General features: G+C 45.2%; 1 protein-coding gene across 2 annotated transcripts in view; it reads right to left on the bottom strand.

The window, feature by feature from the left end:
- Positions 1–3,370: 3,370 nt before the first annotated feature.
- LOC121007391 (ankyrin repeat and fibronectin type-III domain-containing protein 1-like) overlaps positions 3,371–20,161 on the bottom strand; it is a 143,429-nt gene continuing 126,638 nt past the window's right edge. Inside the window, exons 16-21 of one of the 2 annotated variants that reach the window (XM_040439282.1) lie at positions 18,588–18,738; positions 17,747–17,915; positions 13,551–13,717; positions 7,809–8,022; positions 6,958–7,673; positions 3,371–4,797 (exon numbers count right to left, since the gene is read on the bottom strand). In XM_040439282.1, the coding sequence (XP_040295216.1) occupies positions 4,507–4,797; positions 6,958–7,673; positions 7,809–8,022; positions 13,551–13,717; positions 17,747–17,915; positions 18,588–18,738 (1,708 nt within the window). In that variant the 3' untranslated portion in view covers positions 3,371–4,506. Of the gene's footprint in view, positions 4,798–6,942; positions 7,674–7,808; positions 8,023–13,550; positions 13,718–17,746; positions 17,916–18,587; positions 18,739–20,161 lie in introns of both variants that reach the window. The other variant, XM_040439283.1, reaches the window with a different exon arrangement.

The following is a 20,161-nucleotide window of genomic DNA, read 5'->3' as shown; positions in this document are numbered from 1 at the left end:
CTCCTTTAAAATGTGGGATAACTAAATATCATCTATCAACAGGATTGGTAATAAATATAGGATTAGGTAGCGGTGAAGCGGGGGGGGGGGGGGGGCGGGTGTCTGACTACTGTGACCCTCAATGATCAGCAGAACAGGGGTCCCAACAGCCAGCAGGGTGCATGATGCGTGACTACTGCTCCAGTAAAATTCCTCCAGAACTGGGGACTTGGGAGTCGTGGAGGAATTTGACTGGAGTAGTAGTCAGGCATGCACCCTGCTGGCTGTTACCATTGTCTATGGGACTGGCGGAGAAAAAGCCAAATGCTGTGCTTGGATTGGCAGGACGAATTTGTGCCCACTGCAGTCCAATCCCCCAGCAACCTATTTATTACCTATTCTGCAGATAAGTGATAAATATTTGTCACAGGAAAACCCCTTTACTGTAAGAGGGTGGATGTCTTTTTGCCATACAGTACGTGACGTTATCTGCATTACATGCTAGAGATGGAGAATTGACATTTTCGGTGTCAAGAAGGATTTTACTCCTAAAATAAGGGTAATAGTCAGCTACCTCTTTTGGGTGTTTAGCCTTATTCTTGATCAGTCACAACTAAATGGACGTGTCTTCTCACCCTATGTTATATAGCGAGAGCAAGTAATGCTTTTATAGACCCTTTACCAGCACAGACCCCGCAGGTGCCCGACTGTCAAGGATCTGGCAGCAGTACACAGATGAAGCAGTAATATTAGACCTGCTGGTGGATGGCGCTATTAATACTGTGTTATTTATGTATTGGAGATGGCTAATGGACTCTTATGTGGAGTCTAATAAAAGCAATAAGACAACTGAGTTCATGACGGCTTACATGTCATTGTTTGGAAATAAACTCAGATGAAAGTATAGGGAGGATTAGTTACTAAGTGACAATTAAAGTGATGGAGATCTCTGCTGTATTATTCCAGTAAGGCAGATGCTGGATGAAATGTGTAATGTACTCGCTGAAGCATAGAAATAGCTTCGTTACATCAGCTCAGGAGTACAAGTTGCTGAGGAAACCGACAAATAATTGGCCATATCAGGCCTCGTCGGTGTTGCCGTCCTGCCATGGGTGGGCTTGTATGAATGATTGACTTCACAGATACTTGGTGCACTAGGTGTACTTCTTACCAGATCCGAGGCAACTTTTGCAAATAGTCTTGAAGTCATACAGCTTCTAAGCAAACGTATAGGTCTCCATGGTTACAGACTACAAATAAACTGTGTGTGTAGTCATGTGTTTCATCTAATGCCCTGCTTCTTGGAAACCGGCAGACTGGACAGTAGAAGAGAAGGAACACTAACGACTGCAGGAGCAGGCTATACCCAGGGTTTGTTTTTACTCTGTTACTATGGAGAAGTCTGCATCAGAGCGGTGTACATAAATAATGAGATATTTTTTTTATTTTTATAGTCTATATAGACAATTTGCAACATTGCTTCCTTTTTTAATTTGAGATGTATTGGAGGAATTAGAGGGGTTTTCAGGGACTTTTATACTGATGACCGATCCTCTGGATAGGTTATCAGTATCTGATCGTTGAGGATCCAACACCTGGGACTCCCGCCGATCAGCTGTTTGAGAAGGCACCTGTAACGGTCACGTCCACACACACACACAGGGGGAGGGATAGTGACCACTGCGCTCCACCCTCACCCCTGGCCCTGCCTACTTGCCTCACAAGTCCTGATGACAGGGGACAACTGGACGACAGTCCCTAACTTAGGATACGTGCAGGGAAGACAGACAAGACAAAATACGGAACATGAACGGACCGGGTCAGAACCAAGAGAGCTACGCAGTACAAAGGGTTAAGCAAAGAATGGTCAGGAGAAGCCGGGGTCAAATACCAGGAGAGTAGAGAAGTACAAGAGGAGTCCTAAGAGAGTAGTCAGGTGGGAGCCGAGGTCACAATACCAGGACGGATGCGCAGTACAGGAGGAACAGGCAAAAGGATCGTCAGGGAACGGAATCGGGTGAGTATTCAACAAATAGCCAGGAACCTAGAAATTAACAGGCAACCTGTGGCTAGCAGGCTGCCAGTATTTATAGTGGGGAGTGAGGGTCATGTCACATGACCGACAGACCAACCAGTTGAGCACTGCCACCCAGCAGTAAAGCTGCCCTGGGAATGAGGTCAAACACAGATCCTCATTCCCAAAGCTAAGCAACAGGTCTGCGGGTAATGGGGGACCGAGTGCACCTTCGGAACCCCGTTACAGCACCGATGCTCGCAGTAGCGCCACAGCGCCATACATTGTATAGTGGCTGTGCTTGGTATCACAGCTTAGCCCCATTCACTTTAATGGGACTGAGTTTTATCCTGTATCAGATTTGTACCCTGGCATTTAAAGAAACTGCAGAGAGGAGGAGTTTAAATGGAGCTGTGGTCGAGCATGCATCCTGCTGCTCCATTCAAAATCTATGGGACCTGCTGTTTCCATTGACATTGAATAGACTGACAGGGACCATGCTCGACCTCTACGGCATTCAAGTCATTTCAGTAAGGAGGAACAAAGGGCTTTGGCTCTCCGGTGGTGGAAATTTATATCACCTATTCAGAGAATTGATAAAAATGGCAATGATAGAAAAATGCCTTTAAATTACAAAATGCTTTCTGGCTACTGTCTGCAGCTTACTGAAGACAATTTCCACATCAGCAGTATTAGTTAGCTCCCCCTAGTGGTGACTGCAGGAAACCAGAAATGAATCTATGCAGGCGATCTGTATCATAAAAGTGGAATTCTGACTGTTATAAAGATATAATAAATAATCAAAAAAGGAGGATTCAAGTTATGAATGGGGTCACAAGGGGAAATGAATGTGTGGGGCATATGCAGTCAGCAGCTCTCCTTAGTGGTGGCTGCAGGAAACCAGAAATTCATTTATGCAGGAGATTTGTATCATAAAATTGGAACTGTAACTGTTATAAAGATGTAATAAATAATCAAAAAAGAGCAGACTCTTGTTATTAATGGCGTCAGAAGGGGAAATAAATGTGCAAGGCCATGTCATTTCATATGCAGTCAGCTCCCCCTAGTGGTAGCTGAAGGAAAACAAAAATGTATCATTTAACTCTCTCTATGCAGGAGATCTGGATCATAAAAGTGGAACTGTGACTGACTAAAGATGTAATAAATAATGAAAAAGAGGAGACTCGCGGTATGAATGGTGTCACAAGGGGAAATGAATGTCCGGGGCTTATGTTCTGCCCAGCATACCCAAACATGGTTATTATGAAGCGCTAACAAATACAGTACACAGATGCTTGTACTATTGACAATGGTAATGGTAAAGGATTTAATGCTTTTACGATACGATCATAGCACCAGTTCTGTAAAAGTTTTGTTCATCACCACGTGATGTCTTTATTTTTCCAGAAATTAAAACAACCAATGATATGTTTCTTCTGGTCTGGCTCATTAGAAGACAAAAGAAAGGAGGAGAGCGAAGGTCGGGAGGGCAGAGGATGGGCATCAGAGGTAGCAACAAAGAGTAACAAGATATATGCATCAGTATAGAACACGTCTTCAAACATCATTAAACAGATAGAATCAAAAAACCATTTCGCTTATGGTTTCAGCTTGGACTGGTGCCGCCTTGAGGGGCGAGTTCATGGAAATTCTCACGGAAGCACCACCAATCTGTACTGTGAAGCACAAAAGATTTCAATATACCCATTGACTAACAGAGGCGTACTTGAAAACATCATGCGGTTGGACGTACGCAAGCCAATTCACAGCACTGAAACGAAGGGGGAACTCTGCCGTGGCACAGAGTTTATGGCAATGAGGGGAAATCGGTGAGATGCAGTTACCTTAAAACGAAAGCATACAAGGAGGGGAGTAGTCGACAGACAGCACCGGCTGCTTATATATTATTTTTTTTAGCCATTCTTGTTTAAGAAATTTTTTTGTCTTATTGTGCAACAAAATATTATTTTTCAGGATACAGTAAAACAAGCACAAGAAACAATATTATTCATTAGAAAAAAAGGGAAAAAAAACACTTGTGGTTATTATTATTTCTTTGTTCTGTTCTCTCTACATACGGGAGGACGGCCATCCAGTGTCCCATTATGTCTCTGTAGTTTATGCATCAATAAAACCCAAATGTTTTTTGTGAAAAGGGTGGAGGGCGGGGGGAGGAGAAATATGTATTGCTTCTTTTGGTGTGAATGGTATCTTCTATGATCTTCTAAAAATACTCTTTCCAAATTCCTTTCCAGTGAAGACGTTGTGGTAAAAGATACATTTTCATGTGCCAGTCAAATTTCTCTTTCATGGTCAGAAAAAATAAAGTCTTTGGTTGACAAGAAAGGAGAAAAATAAGCAAATGCATCTTAAACCTTTTGCTTTCAACTGTAGCCCACGTTTCAGCGCAAGGAGTAATACTTTATTAAGTGAAGGAAGCATTAAATTTGAGCTGACGGTCCCTCGGGAGATTGACGGGGGGGGGGGGGGGAAGCCCCCCCTGAGGCGCACTCTCATACCGTTGTTGCTGGACCATACTGAAAATGCAAAGGAGAGGTCTCTCGAATGCGGACAGAGAAGTGGCCTTTTTTCCACGAGCTCTGAAGTGAGAAAGGCAGAAAGTCATCGTCCAGCCATTGTTCCTTATTGTTTTCAGAAGTAAAAACCAGTGCAAAATGGTCCAACTGGTCTTCAGCATAACAATAGCCTTCTGAAGTTCCCAGCATGCTTCTGGAGATCTCATTCATCTGGAGGACCACCAGCTTTACAACTTCCTGAGCTGCTGTTTTGCTCGTTAGATGTAGCTGGTCATACAAAAAAGAGAAAATATTTTATTGGTTAAATAGTGAAAGTTGCCAAGGCTTAAAGGGCATCTGTCAGCAGTTTTTCCCCTATGACACCGGCTGACCCGTTACATGTGCGCTTGGCAGCTGAAGACATCTGTGTTGGTCCCATGTTCCTATGTGCCCGCATTGCTGAGAAAAATGATGCTTTAATATATGCAAATGAGCCTCTAGGAGCAACGGGGGCGTTACCATTACACCTAGAGGCTCTGCTCTCTCTGCAACTGCTGCACTTTGATTGACAGATCCAGGTGTAATGATATTTACACTACTTGGCCCTGTCAACCAAAGTGCAGAGGGCGCAGCAGTTGCAGAGACAGCAGAGCCACTAGGTGTAATGGGAAAGGCTCATTTGCATATATAAAAACTTTGTTTCTCAGCAATGCGGGCACATATGAACAAGGGGCCAACACAGATGCCTTCAGCTGCCAAGCACAAATGCGACGAATCAGCCCATTTCATAGGGATAAATCTGCTGATAGATGTCCTTTAAAGGGATTGTGTCATCAGAGATAGGCCGATTGCCCTGGATCCCCATAAAACAGCTGATTTTGTAGGGGGAAGCTCCGACTAGCCAGACGTTTCCCATGCAGCAGCTACTACAGGTAAAAAGTAATATTACATAGTGGCTATTCAGATGAATGCACGTCCCTGTAATACAACAGCGGCCCAAGTCCGACTGAATGAGAATTGCTTTTGACCTGTTACAACATATCTAACTAAAGTGGTAATAGGAGTAAGATTTTTTTTTAATGAATACTATATTTATAAAGAACTAATCAGTGGGACTCCGACACTGGGATCCCCACCGATCCCAAGAAAGGGGGTCTTATTTCCCCATGCTGATGGTGCGGCAGGTGGAGCATACACTATGCCGCTCAGTTCCTTCTTTATGGGACTGATTGGAAATAGCAGAGTGCTGTACTCACCTATCTCCAGCAGTCCCATAGAGAATGAATGAAGCAGCAGGGAGTATGCTCAACCTGCCTCTCTGCGTGGACTTCAGCCACTGGTGTGCCCCCAGTACAAAAAGGTTAAGAAGCTCTGTGCAATGCCACACCAAAACTTTATTTTAAACTTTTATAACTCAGTTATAATCGAGCTTCAGTTTATGAAAATATGCCCCGAAAATTTTCCATAAGGATTTTCTAGTTCTTTTGAAATTGTCGAGGCTCTGATGTCCAGGGGTGGACTGGGAACTTAAAGTGGACCAAGAAAAAAATAAAAATAACAGTGGCCCCAATATTCTAGAAGTGACAGAAGGCAGTACCTTCGTGCAGCACAAAATACTGTCAACCTCATCACAGAATTCAACTGTATCATCATCCTGAGGATGGCAATAGTGTTGAATTCAGGAGGAGACCTGCCTCTGCCCACCAAGTGCTTAAGTACCTGATGCTTCTAGCATTAATTAACACTGAGAGCATCAGATGATTATGTTCCTGCCCGGCAACCATGAGGAGCGCTTGGGCCACCGCCTGGGCACCGGTCCACCGGGAAATTTCCTTGCAGGGCCTATGGCCAGTCCGCCCCTTCTGATGTCTGTATCATAACCCTTTTACAGGTAGTGTTAGTGTATTCAGAGATTTTTATACTGATGAACTATCCTCAGGATAGGTCATCAGTTTCTGATTGGTGGGGGTCCGACATTCGGGACCCCCGCCGATCACCTGTTTGAGAAGGCACCGGCGCACACAGTAGCACTGTGGCCGTCTCACAGCTTACCAAGCACAGTGCCGTACTTTGTATAGCGGTTGTGCTTGGTATCGTGCTCTGCCCCATACACTTCTATGGAGCTGAGCTGCGTCTAGGTCACATAACCAATGAACGTGTCATCACTGGCCTAAGAAAAGCCGAGAGAAGGCTGTGGTACTCACAGAGAAGGATACTTCAGAGAGATAAAATATTTAAAAAAATTATAAATGTCTCTAAGTTAATGCAGTCAATACTAAATGTGCTGGGAAAATGAAAAAGTCTTTGAGATATTTCCCACTTGATGGAGCATAAGCATACATTTGGGTTTTGTAGTCACTAAAACTGTAAAAATCACTTATTTTTAAAAGTACAATATGTCCCGGTTCTGTCACAAGTCAAAAATACACAGACCTTCTGCTACAATACCTTAACACTCATCTCTTTAGACAAACCAGTCTCGTATTGTGGATATATCCGTAAAGTGACAGAGTTATTCTTCTTTCCTTGACCTGTTACAATTTTCGGTTCCAAAGGCTCTTGGAAGTCGTGTGTCCATTCAACAGAGTGAGTACGGTGAATTCTCCGTGAATTTTCACATGGCTGATCATTGTCCGGGGTAAAAGAAGTGCTTGTCCTCAAGCCCCGGACACTGCGGTGACTTGTGGGTTTTGACTCAGTTGGAGAGCTGTCTACAGACCCTGGACAGGACTTTCGAGAGGCCTTGTAAGGCTGCTTGGGAAAGTCCAGACTGCTGGTGCGCACACAGTACGCTTGCCGCTTTTCAGTAATACGTAAAAGTTCAATCTGGCGGCTGGGAAGCACAAAGTCACTGTCATAAAGCTGTTGTGGACGATCATCTTCCTGAGTCAATACTTTGGGCTCATGTGTCTGCAGTACATCGGGTGTGCCATCTCTAAAGCTACGGATGGTCCTCCTGCCACATTCCTGTCCAGAGGAGTAAACCAGGTCCAGTTCCTTTGGACTTTGGGCTCTGCTAGAGTCATAATCACTATCTGTAGCAAGGAAGACTTCTGAAGAGCCCTCTTCATCTGATGCACCATGGGAATCTAGAAGAGGGGAAGACTGGTTCGTGTACTTCATATCCAAGAGTTCATTGTCCGAGTATGGAGCAGCAAGGAGATCTACAGGTGGAAATGATTGAAAAAGGGTTATAATAACCTTCTAGGCAAATATATACACATGCATAGACTAACCAGCTAATACGGCTGGTCATCCAGCCACTGATCACAAGCCATCTATAATAGTTCCCTACTGACCTGTGTTGAGCTTTCGGTTAGTTTCGGGAGACGGAGTAGGAGATGGAAAATAGTCCAGGTGAGATGAAGTGGATTGAGCTTTCTCCTTGAGAAATATTTCTCCAGAACTGTTGAGGAACCAAGTGAGGGGTACAGCACATGATGGTTGTTTGTACCTGGCATGTTGTAGGGCATCCATCATCCATCGCATTTCCCTCCAGATCTCTTCCATTTGCTGCATGAATAAAAAAAAATAAAAGTCATCTTTCCAACTTTTTGGCTGTTGAAAATCATCATCTTTCTGTCTTTTTCACACGAGCGATACAGATTGTGTCAGGATCTGATGGTTTTGCACGCAAGTTCAATCACTTTCTTCTGCTATTGCATTCAATGTGTGCGTTTTTCCTGTACGGATTGCATGTGAAGAAAAACTGAAGAATAACACTCTACATTCACTTCTAAGGAGCCAGAGCTGTGTGAAAAAAAAGCACAATATAGAAGATGCTGTGATTTTTCCTGAATATCAAGATGATACGTGAAAAATAAACGCTCAGGATTCAGAGCAACGGGTCAGGATTCAGAGCAGATGCTAAGCGTTCGCTACATACATCGCACCTGGATGGAAAACTCGCTCATGTGAAGGAGCCCTAAGACTCATCTACAGGGAGTGCAGAATTATTAGGCAAGTTGTATTTTTGAGGATTAATTTTATTATTGAACAACAACCATGTTCTCAATGAACCCAAAAAACTCAATATCAAAGCTGAATATTTTTGGAAGTAGTTTTTAGTTTGTTTTTAGTTTTAGCTATTTTAGGGGGATATCTGTGTGTGCAGGTGACTATTACTGTGCATAATTATTAGGCAACTTAACAAAAAACAAATATATACCCATTTCAATTATTTATTTTTACCAGTGAAACCAATATAACATTTCAACATTCACAAATATACATTTCTGACATTCAAAAACAAAACAAAAACAAATCAGTGACCAATATAGCCACCTTTCTTTGCAAGGACACTCAAAAGCCTGCCATCCATGGATTCTGTCAATGTTTTGATCTGTTCACCATCAACATTGCGTGCAGCAGCAACCACAGCCTCCCAGACACTGTTCAGAGAGGTGTACTGTTTTCCCTCCTTGTAAATCTCACATTTGATGATGGACCACAGGTTCTCAATGGGGTTCAGATCAGGTGAACAAGGAGGCCATGTCATTAGATTTTCTTCTTTTATAACCTTTCTTGCCAGCCACGCTGTGGAGTACTTGGACGCGTGTGATGGAGCATTGTCCTGCATGAAAATCATGTTTTTCTTGAAGGATGCAGACTTCTTCCTGTACCACTGCTTGAAGAAGGTGTCTTCCAGAAACTGGCAGTAGGACTGGGAGTTGAGCTTGACTCCATCCTCAACCCGAAAAGGCCCCACAAGCTCATCTTTGATGATACCAGCCCAAACCAGTACTCCACCTCCACCTTGCTGGCGTCTGAGTCGGACTGGAGCTCTCTGCCCTTTACCAATCCAGCCACGGGCCCATTCATCTGGCCCATCAAGACTCACTCTCATTTCATCAGTCCATAAAACCTTAGAAAAATCAGTCTTGAGATATTTCTTGGCCCAGTCTTGACGTTTCAGCTTGTGTGTCTTGTTCAGTGGTGGTCGTCTTTCAGCCTTTCTTACCTTGGCCATGTCTCTGAGTATTGCACACCTTGTGCTTTTGGGCACTCCAGTGATGTTGCAGCTCTGAAATATGGCCAAACTGGTGGCAAGTGGCATCTTGGCAGCTGCACGCTTGACTTTTCTCAGTTCATGGGCAGTTATTTTGCGCCTTGGTTTTTCCACACACTTCTTGCGACCCTGTTGACTATTTTGAATGAAACGCTTGATTGTTCGATGATCACGCTTCAGAAGCTTTGCAATTTTAAGAGTGCTGCATCCCTCTGCAAGATATCTCACTATTTTTGACTTTTCTGAGCCTGTCAAGTCCTTCTTTTGACCCATTTTGCCAAAGGAAAGGAAGTTGCCTAATAATTATGCACACCTAATATAGGGTGTTGATGTGATTAGACCACACCCCTTCTCATTACAGAGATGCACATCACCTAATATGCTTAATTGGTAGTAGGCTTTCGAGCCTATACAGCTTGGAGTAAGACAACATGCATAAAGAGGATGATGTGGTCAAAATACTCATTTGCCTAATAATTCTGCACTCCCTGTATTATGAGTGAAGAGGGGCTACAAAGACTGTCTTTTTCTTTCTCTTGTCCATTTCAATGGACACCATGCAATACTTTATTTCTCCTGTGGTGGCGCTGCAGAGAATCTTAACACCACACCGGGTTCCCTCACAGATTACAGCTGATCACTAGAGGTTCTAAGCAGTGGGACACACACTGTGATCAACTTAGGGTCCTAACTGAAATGCATTGTACAATGTGGACCTCCAGCAAGGTGGAGAGGAGGACAAGAGAGAGACGTGTTATTGCCTCTGCCTATTATCATACTGTAAGGTTTCAGCAGGAGGTTTGCCCCAGAAGAGGACCCTAGTCTGAATCACTGCACCCGTCCACACAGTAATTGCAGCTCTGTTCACTATATTTTCAGAGTATTATGCAAAACAAAACAAACTGCTAAAATGTTTCCGTTTCCAAACCTTAATGGGGGGGATGCATTTTTGTAACCCAAGATATCAAATGGGGGGGAAAAAAATAAAAAAGCAGAAGAATAAAAACTGCAGACTCAACTCCGCAGGAGTACGTCCTGGTCAGACCAGACGACTCCTTCAATTGCCTCCCAACCAACAGCCCCATTAGCCAGAGAACAGACTGCCATGATAAATAAATGGCACAGAGATGTCTGCTCCAGGCGGAATCAGTACACACGCCTTCATACAGAGCGTATCTCCCCGACTTCCTCTGTGGGACTTGGCAATGTCAGGTCTGTATTAGTGGTAAAAAGGTCTCCCAGTCTTTATCCTGTTGGCTGGTGCAGCCATACACTTATACAGTTATCAAAGCATGTATTAAATCTCCTCCCGCATACCCGCTCCGTGCCAGCAAACTTGTCTTACTCATAGGGGGATTGCTTGCTATTCCTTTCCAGCAGGGCCACAGAAGTGCTATTTGGAAGCGTGGGCAAAACACTGCTGGCTCCTACTATGTAATAACCATTAACGAAAACACAGGAGTTGTCCGTAATACGACCAGTGTCCTATGTGGCTTGTAAAAATGATCATCCTAGAACCCATGGCACCTGTGGGCAGCCTGATGGTGAAAGGCTATTCCTGCCTGACCCATACTGAACAATATGCAATCTATAGGAACGGCAATAGCTTCCTCTAATCCTCCCAGTCCGCCCGGTATAATGGCCGTGTTTACACAAAGGCTTCATAATGGGAGGGATTGGCGAGAATTAAGTCTGAAGCCAAGTATGAATGAGATCTCTGCTGTATCGGGCAGCCCTTCCCTGCAATTAAACTTTATGTGTCCTTGTCAATAGACTTGCTGATAGTCTTGGCTGAATTCATACCTGTACTTTACATTCGTCCCTGCCAGACAAAATGAGATGTTTTCTACCACAAGTCAAAGGAGACGCTGTTCCCGGGCAATGACCTCATATCCATTATTTGGTAGTTCCATGATTAAGTGCGGTATATATTTACTTACTCCAGAGGCTTTCATAATGACAGATCAAGGAAAAACGGCTAGGATAACAACACATTACATTCTTTCAGCGAAGAAAAAAGATTTATGACAAACGGTATATGATACGAAAGACAAAAATAGCATAAAAATATATAAGAAACCAATTTTATCCATTTACAGTTGATAACTGATAGGTGACTTTATGACGGCTCCTGATTTGCACCCCTCTCACTTAACGAGTACCTGTAAGGAGAATCAACCCTAGTAAACCAGGTATGGTCACTGGTAGGGTTGATCCAGCTGATTAAAACGATACCCGTCTTGTGAAAATGGATTGCAGCGTTCCCCAGACAAAAAATACTTTTATTCTATGCAAATGAGGGCTTCCTCAGATTTCTAGTGCTGACCGTTCCCCTCGAAGCCCTCATTTGCATAAAGTATTTTTCCTTGGGAACATCTTAACCCATTTTTACAAGACAGGTATCATTATAATCAGGACAGGATCAAATCTACCAGGCAGCATACCTGGTTTAATCGGGTTGATTCTGCTGATAGGTGCTCTTTAAGCTCAAAAGATTAAAGGGGTATTCTGGTTTCTGCGATATTGATGAGCAGGATAGGTCATCAATATCAGATCAGCGGGGGTCCGACCCTCAGCAGCCCTATTAACTAGCCATATGAAGAGACTGCAGCGGTGGTCTGAGAGCTGCGTCCTCTTCTGTGTTTACCTGCACGTGGTCTACATTATAGCGGTGGTGCAGTGTCATTTCAGCTTCCTTTCCCATTTACTTGAAGGGGATGGACAGTTGTAATTACACTGCACCATGAATACTAGCGCCGCAACCCCTTTAAACAGCTGATCGACGGGGGTGCCGAGAGTTGGACCGCCATCGATCTGAAATTGATGACCTATCCTGAGGGAGATAAGCCTCGAAAGAGAAGTGGGGGGGGGGGGGGGGGGGGCCTCATTACTTTGTCTGTGTTTTTCTTTACATTAGACATAATTATCTGAAAAGGATGTTCTTAAATGGCCTCATTATGACCTGGCTATATTTATGGCTAAAAATAAATTTCAACAAACTACTTAGCTGCATATTAACCATCTTGATCTAATGTACATGGTGGAGATCGAGGGGTGTTTGCCTCAAATCCAGCCCTGGTGCCTACACTGAGCAGTTTTGATTGGGGATCCCAGGAGTAGTCCGAGTTTTCATCAACAAAAGCAGGGTTGTTACTGCAGGTATGTGGCCCATGGCACTGGTTAAAGGGGTTGTCTCTCACTTCAGTAAGTGGCATTTATCATGTAGAGAAAGTTTATACAAGGCACTTACTAATGTATTCTGATTGTCCATATTGCTTCCTTTGCTGGCTGTATTCATTTTTCCATCACATTATACACTGCTCGTTTCCATGGTTACAGACCACCCTGCAATCCATCAGTCGTGGTCGTGCTTGCACACTATAGGAAAAAGCATCAGCCTCTATGGTGGCCGGGCCCATGGGAGCACACATAGGCTAGTGCTTTTTCCTATATTGTGCAAGCACGACCACCACTGATGGATTGCAGGGTGGTCTGTAACCATGGAAACGAGCAGTGTATAATGTGATGGAAAAATGAATCCAGCCAGCAAACGACGCAATATGGACAATCACAATACATTAGCAAGTGCCTTGTATTAACTTTCTCTACATGATAAATGCCACTTACTGATGTGAGACAACCCCTTTAAGGAGTGTCATGACAGGTATGTGGCTCTGTGCACTGGATACAAGGTTGCTGCAGGTATGTGGCTCTGTGCACTGGATACAAGGTTGCTGCAGGTATGTGGCTCTGTGCACTGGATACAGGGTTACTGCAGGTATGTGGCTCTGTGCACTGGATATAGTGTTAATGCAGGTATGTGGCTCTGTGCACTAGATATAGGGTTACTGCAGGTATGTGGCTCTGTGCACTGGATACAGGGTTACTGCAGGTATGTGGCTCTGTGCACTAGATACTGTACAAGGTTACTGCAGGTATGTGGCTCTGTGCACTGGATACAGGGTTACTGCAGGTATGTGGCTCTGTGCACTGGATACAGGGTTACTGCAGGTATGTACACATTGTTAGTTACCTGGATAAAGTCCTGAACTTGCTGATGTCGCTGTTTCGCTGTTGTAAGTTCAGTGTCGGAGAAGGCTTCCCTGAGACTCTGCTGTGACAGGAGAGACTCCAATTCCAACAGGGCTGACAACTGACAATACTGACTGATGAAATCCCGATCGTATGTGAAAAAGTGAACTGCAAAAAGAAAAGGGAAAGTGCCTCTCAGTTCTTTACAAAGTACAGTTACCGGAGGAGTGAAAGCCGAGCAGGAGACGTTCTGCACGTGACTGTTACTATAATGTCCTGTGAATAACACAAGTATTTCTTATTTTGCAGTTTTTTCCCTTCTTTCAGCCGACGCTGTGCGGAGAATTGTACTTGGAGTACGAGTCAGCGATTATGTTTGTTTGTTTTTTAATTAAGTGAGACGCGTTGTGGAGCCCCGATGGGAAATGTGGAATTCAAGAATGTTTTTGTTTTTATCCCACGTTTCCTTGGAAGACACCAGGGACTGGCACGTTACCAGCTAATAATGACTTTCAGCTCTTATCCCAGTGTGTACAAGTACCTGACACAAAGAGCTCACACAACATCTACTAGAATGAAACTGAAAATAGTGGATTCAAAAGAAAAAATATATATAAAATGGGATAATGAAGTAAAGTGTTTGTGAATTTTATATTGTGGGGACTCAACAGGGATCACCAAATACATTATAGGTATCAAACAGTCCTTTGTACACTGTGACCCCCATTAATAATAAAAAGAAGGGACTCCGGTGCACTGCAGAGCTCTGTGTCACTAAGGATCCCATTGGCTTAATTCTGGAGAAGAGAAGATCGGGCATAAATTGTTTTACAGTGTATGGCTGGTTTTTCCTATCCTGAAGGTCTTTCTACTTCTGTGGGACACTGAAAGGAAGTCAAAGCCAGGCTTTGTGAAACCCCTGAGGACATTACTGCTACCACAGGGCCATGTGTGCCACTGAGGTTGGTATGGGAGGACTGTGGCTAGCATGGGGCCATGTGTGGCACTGAGGTTGGTATGGGAGGACTGTGGCTAGCATGGGACCATGTGTGGCACTGAGGTTGGTATGGGAGGACTGTGGGTAGCATGTGGCCATGTGTGGCACTGAGGTTGGTATAGGAGGACTGTGGCTAGTATGGAGCCATGTGTGGCACTGAGGTTGGTATGGGAGGACTGTGGCTAGTATGGAGCCATGTGTGGCACTGAGGTTGGTATAGGAGGACTGTGGCTAGTATGGAGCCATGTGTGGCACTGAGGTTGGTATGGGAGGACTGTGGCTAGTATGGAGCCATGTGTGGCACTGAGGTTGGTATGGGAGGACTGTGGCTAGCATGGGGCCATGTATGCCACTAAGGTTGGTATGGGAGGACTGTGGCTAGCATGGAGCCATGTGTGGTACTGAAGTTGGTATGGGAGGACTGTGGCTAGCATGGGACCATGTGTGGCACTGAGGTTGGTATGGGAGGACTGTGGCTAGCATGGGACCATGTGTGGCACTGAGGTTGGTATGGGAGGACTGTGGCTAGCATGGGGCCATGTGTGGCACTGAGGTTGGTATGGGAGGACTGTGGCTAGCATGGGACCATGTGTGGCACTGAGGTTGGTATGGGAGGACTGTGGCTAGCATGGGGCCATGTGTGGCACTGAGGTTGGTATGGGAGGACTGTGGCTAGCATGGGGCCATGTGTGGCACTGAGGTTGGTATGGGAGGACTGTGGCTAGCATGGGACCATGTGTGGCACTGAGGTTGGTATGGGAGGACTGTGGCTAGTATGGAGCCATGTGTGGCACTGAGGTTGGTATGGGAGGACTGTGGCTAGTATGGAGCCATGTGTGGCACTGAGGTTGGTATGGGAGGACTGTGGCTAGTATGGAGCCATGTGTGGCACTGAGGTTGGTATGGGAGGACTGTGGCTAGTATGGAGCCATGTGTGGCACTGAGGTTGGTATGGGAGGACTGTGGCTAGCATGGGGCCATGTGTGCCACTAAGGTTGGTATGGGAGGACTGTGGCTAGCATGGAGCCATGTGTGGCACTGAGGTTGGTATGGGAGGACTGTGGCTAGCATGTGGCCATGTGTGGCACTGAGGTTGGTATGGGAGGACTGTGGCTAGTATGGAGCCATGTGTGGCACTGAGGTTGGTATGGGAGGACTGTGGCTAGCATGGGGCCATGTGTGCCACGAAGGTTGGTATGGGAGGACTGTGGCTAGCATGGAGCCATGTGTGGCACTGAGGTTGGTATGGGAGGACTGTGGCTAGCATGGGACCATGTGTGGCACTGAGGTTGGTATGGGAGGACTGTGGCTAGCATGGAACCATGTGTGGCACTGAGGTTGGTATGGGAGGACTGTGGCTAGCATGGGGCCATGTGTGGCACTGAGGTTGGTATGGGAGGACTGTGGCTAGCATGGGACCATGTGTGGCACTGAGGTTGGTATGGGAGGACTGTGGGTAGCATGTGGCCATGTGTGGCACTGAGGTTGGTATGGGAGGACTGTGGGTAGCATGGGGCCATGTGTGGCACTGAGGTTGGTATGGGAGGACTATGGGTAGCATGGGGCCATGTGTGGCACTGAGGTTGGTATGGGAGGACTGTGGCTAGCATGGGACCATGTGTGGTACTGAGGTTGATATGGGAGGACTGTGGCTAGCATGGGGTCATGTGTGGCTGACAGTGGCAGGATGGAGACACATGACGCTAGCTTTATAGACTTTACCTGGGACTGGAAAAAGGGCATGTGAGTGGCACTATAGGGGGACCTATGGTAGGCACTCTGGGAAGCCTCAGTGTCTTAAGTAGGCTATAAACATGAGATACTGGTTATCTTATGAGAGAGTTACCAATCCTTCCATACTTCTCAGGCATTGAAGTCCAACATGCCTGATCCATATGTCCACCAACAACTACTATCGAGGGAGAGTCAGGAGGATGCCATACACATTAATAGCCGGCCTAACTTGCCAAATTCAACAGGTCAGCTAATTCACATCTAATGTATATGCACAGCTTTAGGCCCCATGCACACGACCGTATTTCTGTTCTGCATTTTTTTGCAGATCGGATGTGGACCCATTTACTTTAATGGGGCTACAAAAGATATGGACAGCAGACTGTGTGCTGCCCACATCCATTTGTCCGTTTCTTACCGGCCGGCAAAATATAGAACATGTCCTATACTTGTCTGTTTTGCGGACAAGAATGGGAAATTTCTACTGGGGTAAGAAAAAATGGCGGCATGCACACTGCCGGGATCCGTACATACGGTCGTGTGCATGAAGCCTCAGTCTATGGAATATTGAGGCAAAAAAAATAGAAATAGCAGATCAATATAAAGAATAACAGAGGTCAAGGCCACACATGTTTTCAGCCATGTTAGATACTAATGGAAAAGTATTCAGTTTTTGGTCCAACTGTGACCAAAAGCAAATGTAAAATACATCAACAACTTCCTGTAAGGGTCAGTTCACACTGAGTTTTGTGGTGCTGATTTTGGAGCATTTCTGCTTCAAAATCAGCTCAAAAAATGCCTCAAAACAGTTTCCCATTCATTTCAATAGGAAGCAGCACTTTTTTCTTTTTTTTTACATGTGCAAAAAGAAACGTGGAAAAAAGCAGTACGTTCTATCTTGGTGCAGAATCAGCGCCGAATCTCCCACTGAAATGAATAGGAAGCAGAAAAAAAACAGCTCCATGTAAGCTCCATGCATTTTGTGTGCGTTTTCCACACAGATCTGCTTCAAAAACCTCAAGCTGAAAATTCAGCTTTGTATTGAAGTAAACACCCATTGGTTAAAAAAAAAAAAGCATCAAAATACTGCACTGAAAAAAAGTGCAGATTTGTAAGCGTGTTTTTCAAAATGAGTAAGAATAAATGAAACAACCAAATGGTAAATAAGTGGTGATTCTAGCCCTGGCTGTGGTGCCAAGTGCCAACTGTATAGCCCTGGCGCAGAAGCCAAGTGGCAGTGATTCAGTACATAACCTTGTATCACCTACCAGTTACATGGATCCAAGCATCAGTGCTAGTAATACAGATCTGGAGATAATGTTATTTGCAGTGCCTCAAGTATGGGCTAACACTGGCATAATAATGGTGCAATAGTATATTGTTAGCGGAGATACACATAAAATACATGCCTACTATCCATATAAATAGTTATTAAATGGGACCGTCAGTAAAGTTAGGACTCTTACCCAGCTCAAATATTTGCAGGGGCAGTGTGAGGAATCCTGAGTAAGGGGTGTATGGGTGGTTCTGGCCAGGAGCCGTGCAAACATCATCAGAGGGAGGAAGCAGCAACAGCAAAGAGACCTGACCTCCGAACTCCAGCACTTCTTGACTGTATAACCGGAAATCTTTAGCCTATAGACAGAGTATAGTGAGCCGTAAGGTGCTTTTCTTTGCAACTGTGTCCTGTTGAGAACATTTGTTTTTGCCGTCATCAGTACTGACATTAAGTGTGAACGCGCTGCAACAGTGGCACTAAGGCTACTTTCACACTGGCGTTTTGGTTTCCGTTTGTGAGATCCGTTCAGGGATCTCACAAGCGGTCCAAAACGGATCAGTTTTGCCCTAATGCATTCTGAATGGAAAAAGGATCCGCTCAGAATGCATCAGTTTTTGCCTCCGTTCCGTCTCCATTCCGCTTTGGAGGCGGTCGCCAAAACGCTGCTTGCAGTGTTTTGGTGTTCGTCTGACGAAACTGAGCCAAACGGATCCGTTCTGACACACAATGTAAGTCAATGGGGACGGATCCGTTTTCTATGACACAATCTGGCGCAATAGAAAACGGATCCGTCCTTCATTGACTTTCAATGGTGTTCAAGACTGATCCGTCTTGGCTATGTTAAAGATAATACAAACGGATCCGTTCTGAACGGATGCAGACGGTTGTATTATCTGAACGGATCCGTCTGTGTACATCCATGACAGATCCACACCAAACGCGAGTGTGAAAGTAGCCTAAGAAGGGTGAGATTATATTGCACCCGTCTATTAGCACACATTGTTATCGGCTTTGCAGAGGAAGGCTACCTCTTGAAGGGGAATGTTGACTTGACTCGTCAGTTCCTTCACAGCCGCCCGAAGTTCTTGCAGCAATTGGTTTTGGCCACTGTCTAAGTCCTGCTCATTGTTTATTGGTTCTTCCACGTTGGCCAAAGTCTGGAGCCATTCCCATTCTTCCCTATGTAGAACACAAGAAAATGATTACACCTAACATCAAAAACTAGATTTTTGTACTCACGGTAAAATCAGTTTCTCTTCCGTGCATTGGGGGACACAGGCATTGACCATGGGTATAGCTGTTGCCGCTAGGAGGCGGACACTAAGCCCACAAAGTGTAAGCTCCTCCCTCTTCAGCTATATCCCTTCCTGCAGGGACCAAGCTAATCAGTTTAGTGCAAAAGCAGCAGGAGAAGCCAGACATAAGAAAATCACATTATGTGCAAACCCAGAACCACACAGGCCCGAAAAGGCCCATAAACAAAAAACTGGGTGGGAGCTGTGTCCCCCAATGATCAGAAGAGAAACAGATTTAACGGTGAGTACAAAAATCTAGTTTTCTCATCCGTCTCATTGGGGGACACAGGCATTGACCCTGGGACATTCCAGAGCAGTCCCTGGGGGTGGGCTTGATTACAACCTCCCTGCCAATCAGAGAACCACTATTTGCAAAACTGTACGCCCCAAAGAAGCGTCAGAAGATGCAAAGGTGTGCACCCTGTAAAACTTAGAAAAAGTATGCAAAGACGACCAGGTTGCCGCCTTGCACACCTGAAGGGCCGAAGCCCCGTGATGCTTCGCCCAAGAGGCTCCCACTGCCCAAGCTGAATGAGCAGTCACACGGAAGGGCGGTGCCCAGTCCTTAAAGGGCTTCTGTCACCCCACTAAATTAATTTTTTATTTTTTTTGGCTACTTAAATTCCTTATAGTGCGATATATGAATATATAATGCTCTTACTCATTTTCCTTCAGCAGGTTCTTCAAAAAACTGACTTTTATAATATGTAAATGAGCTCTCTACTTGCTGGTAGCAGCCGCCTCCTCCTTTCATAAAGACGCCCCCTCCTCATGTTGATTGACAGGGCCAGCGAACGCGCTCGTCCTCTTGCTGGCCCTGTCTGCGTTCAAAATCTGATGCCTGCGCCGTACCTGTCTTCAGTCGGCGCAGGCGCACTGAGAGGAGGACGCTCGCTCAGCCGCTCCATCCTCAATGCGCCTGCGCCGATGATGTCACATCTACACCCGGCGCAGGCGCACTGAGAAAGGAGCGGCCGAGCGAGCGTCCTCCTCTCAGTGCGCCTGCGCCGACTGAAGACAGGTACGGCGCAGGCGCCAGATTTTGAACGCAGACAGGGCCAGCCAGAGGACGAGCGTGTTCGCTGGCCCTGTCAATCAACATGAGGAGGGGGCGTCTTTATGAAAGGAGGATGCGGCTGCTACCAGCAAGTAGCCGCCTTACTTGCTGGTAGAGAGCTCATTTACATATTATAAAAGTCTGTTTTTTTTTTAAGAACCTGCTGAAGGAAAATGAGTAAGAGCATTATATATTCAAATATATCGCACTATAAGGAATTTAAGTAGCCAAAAAAAATATATGACTTTAG

This window comes from Bufo bufo, chromosome 7 (genome assembly GCF_905171765.1).
Source record: "Bufo bufo chromosome 7, aBufBuf1.1, whole genome shotgun sequence".
NCBI classification, from domain to species: Eukaryota; Metazoa; Chordata; class Amphibia; order Anura; family Bufonidae; genus Bufo; species Bufo bufo.
Note: the sequence above shows the minus strand (reverse complement) of the source record. Positions and strands in the feature narration are given on the sequence as shown.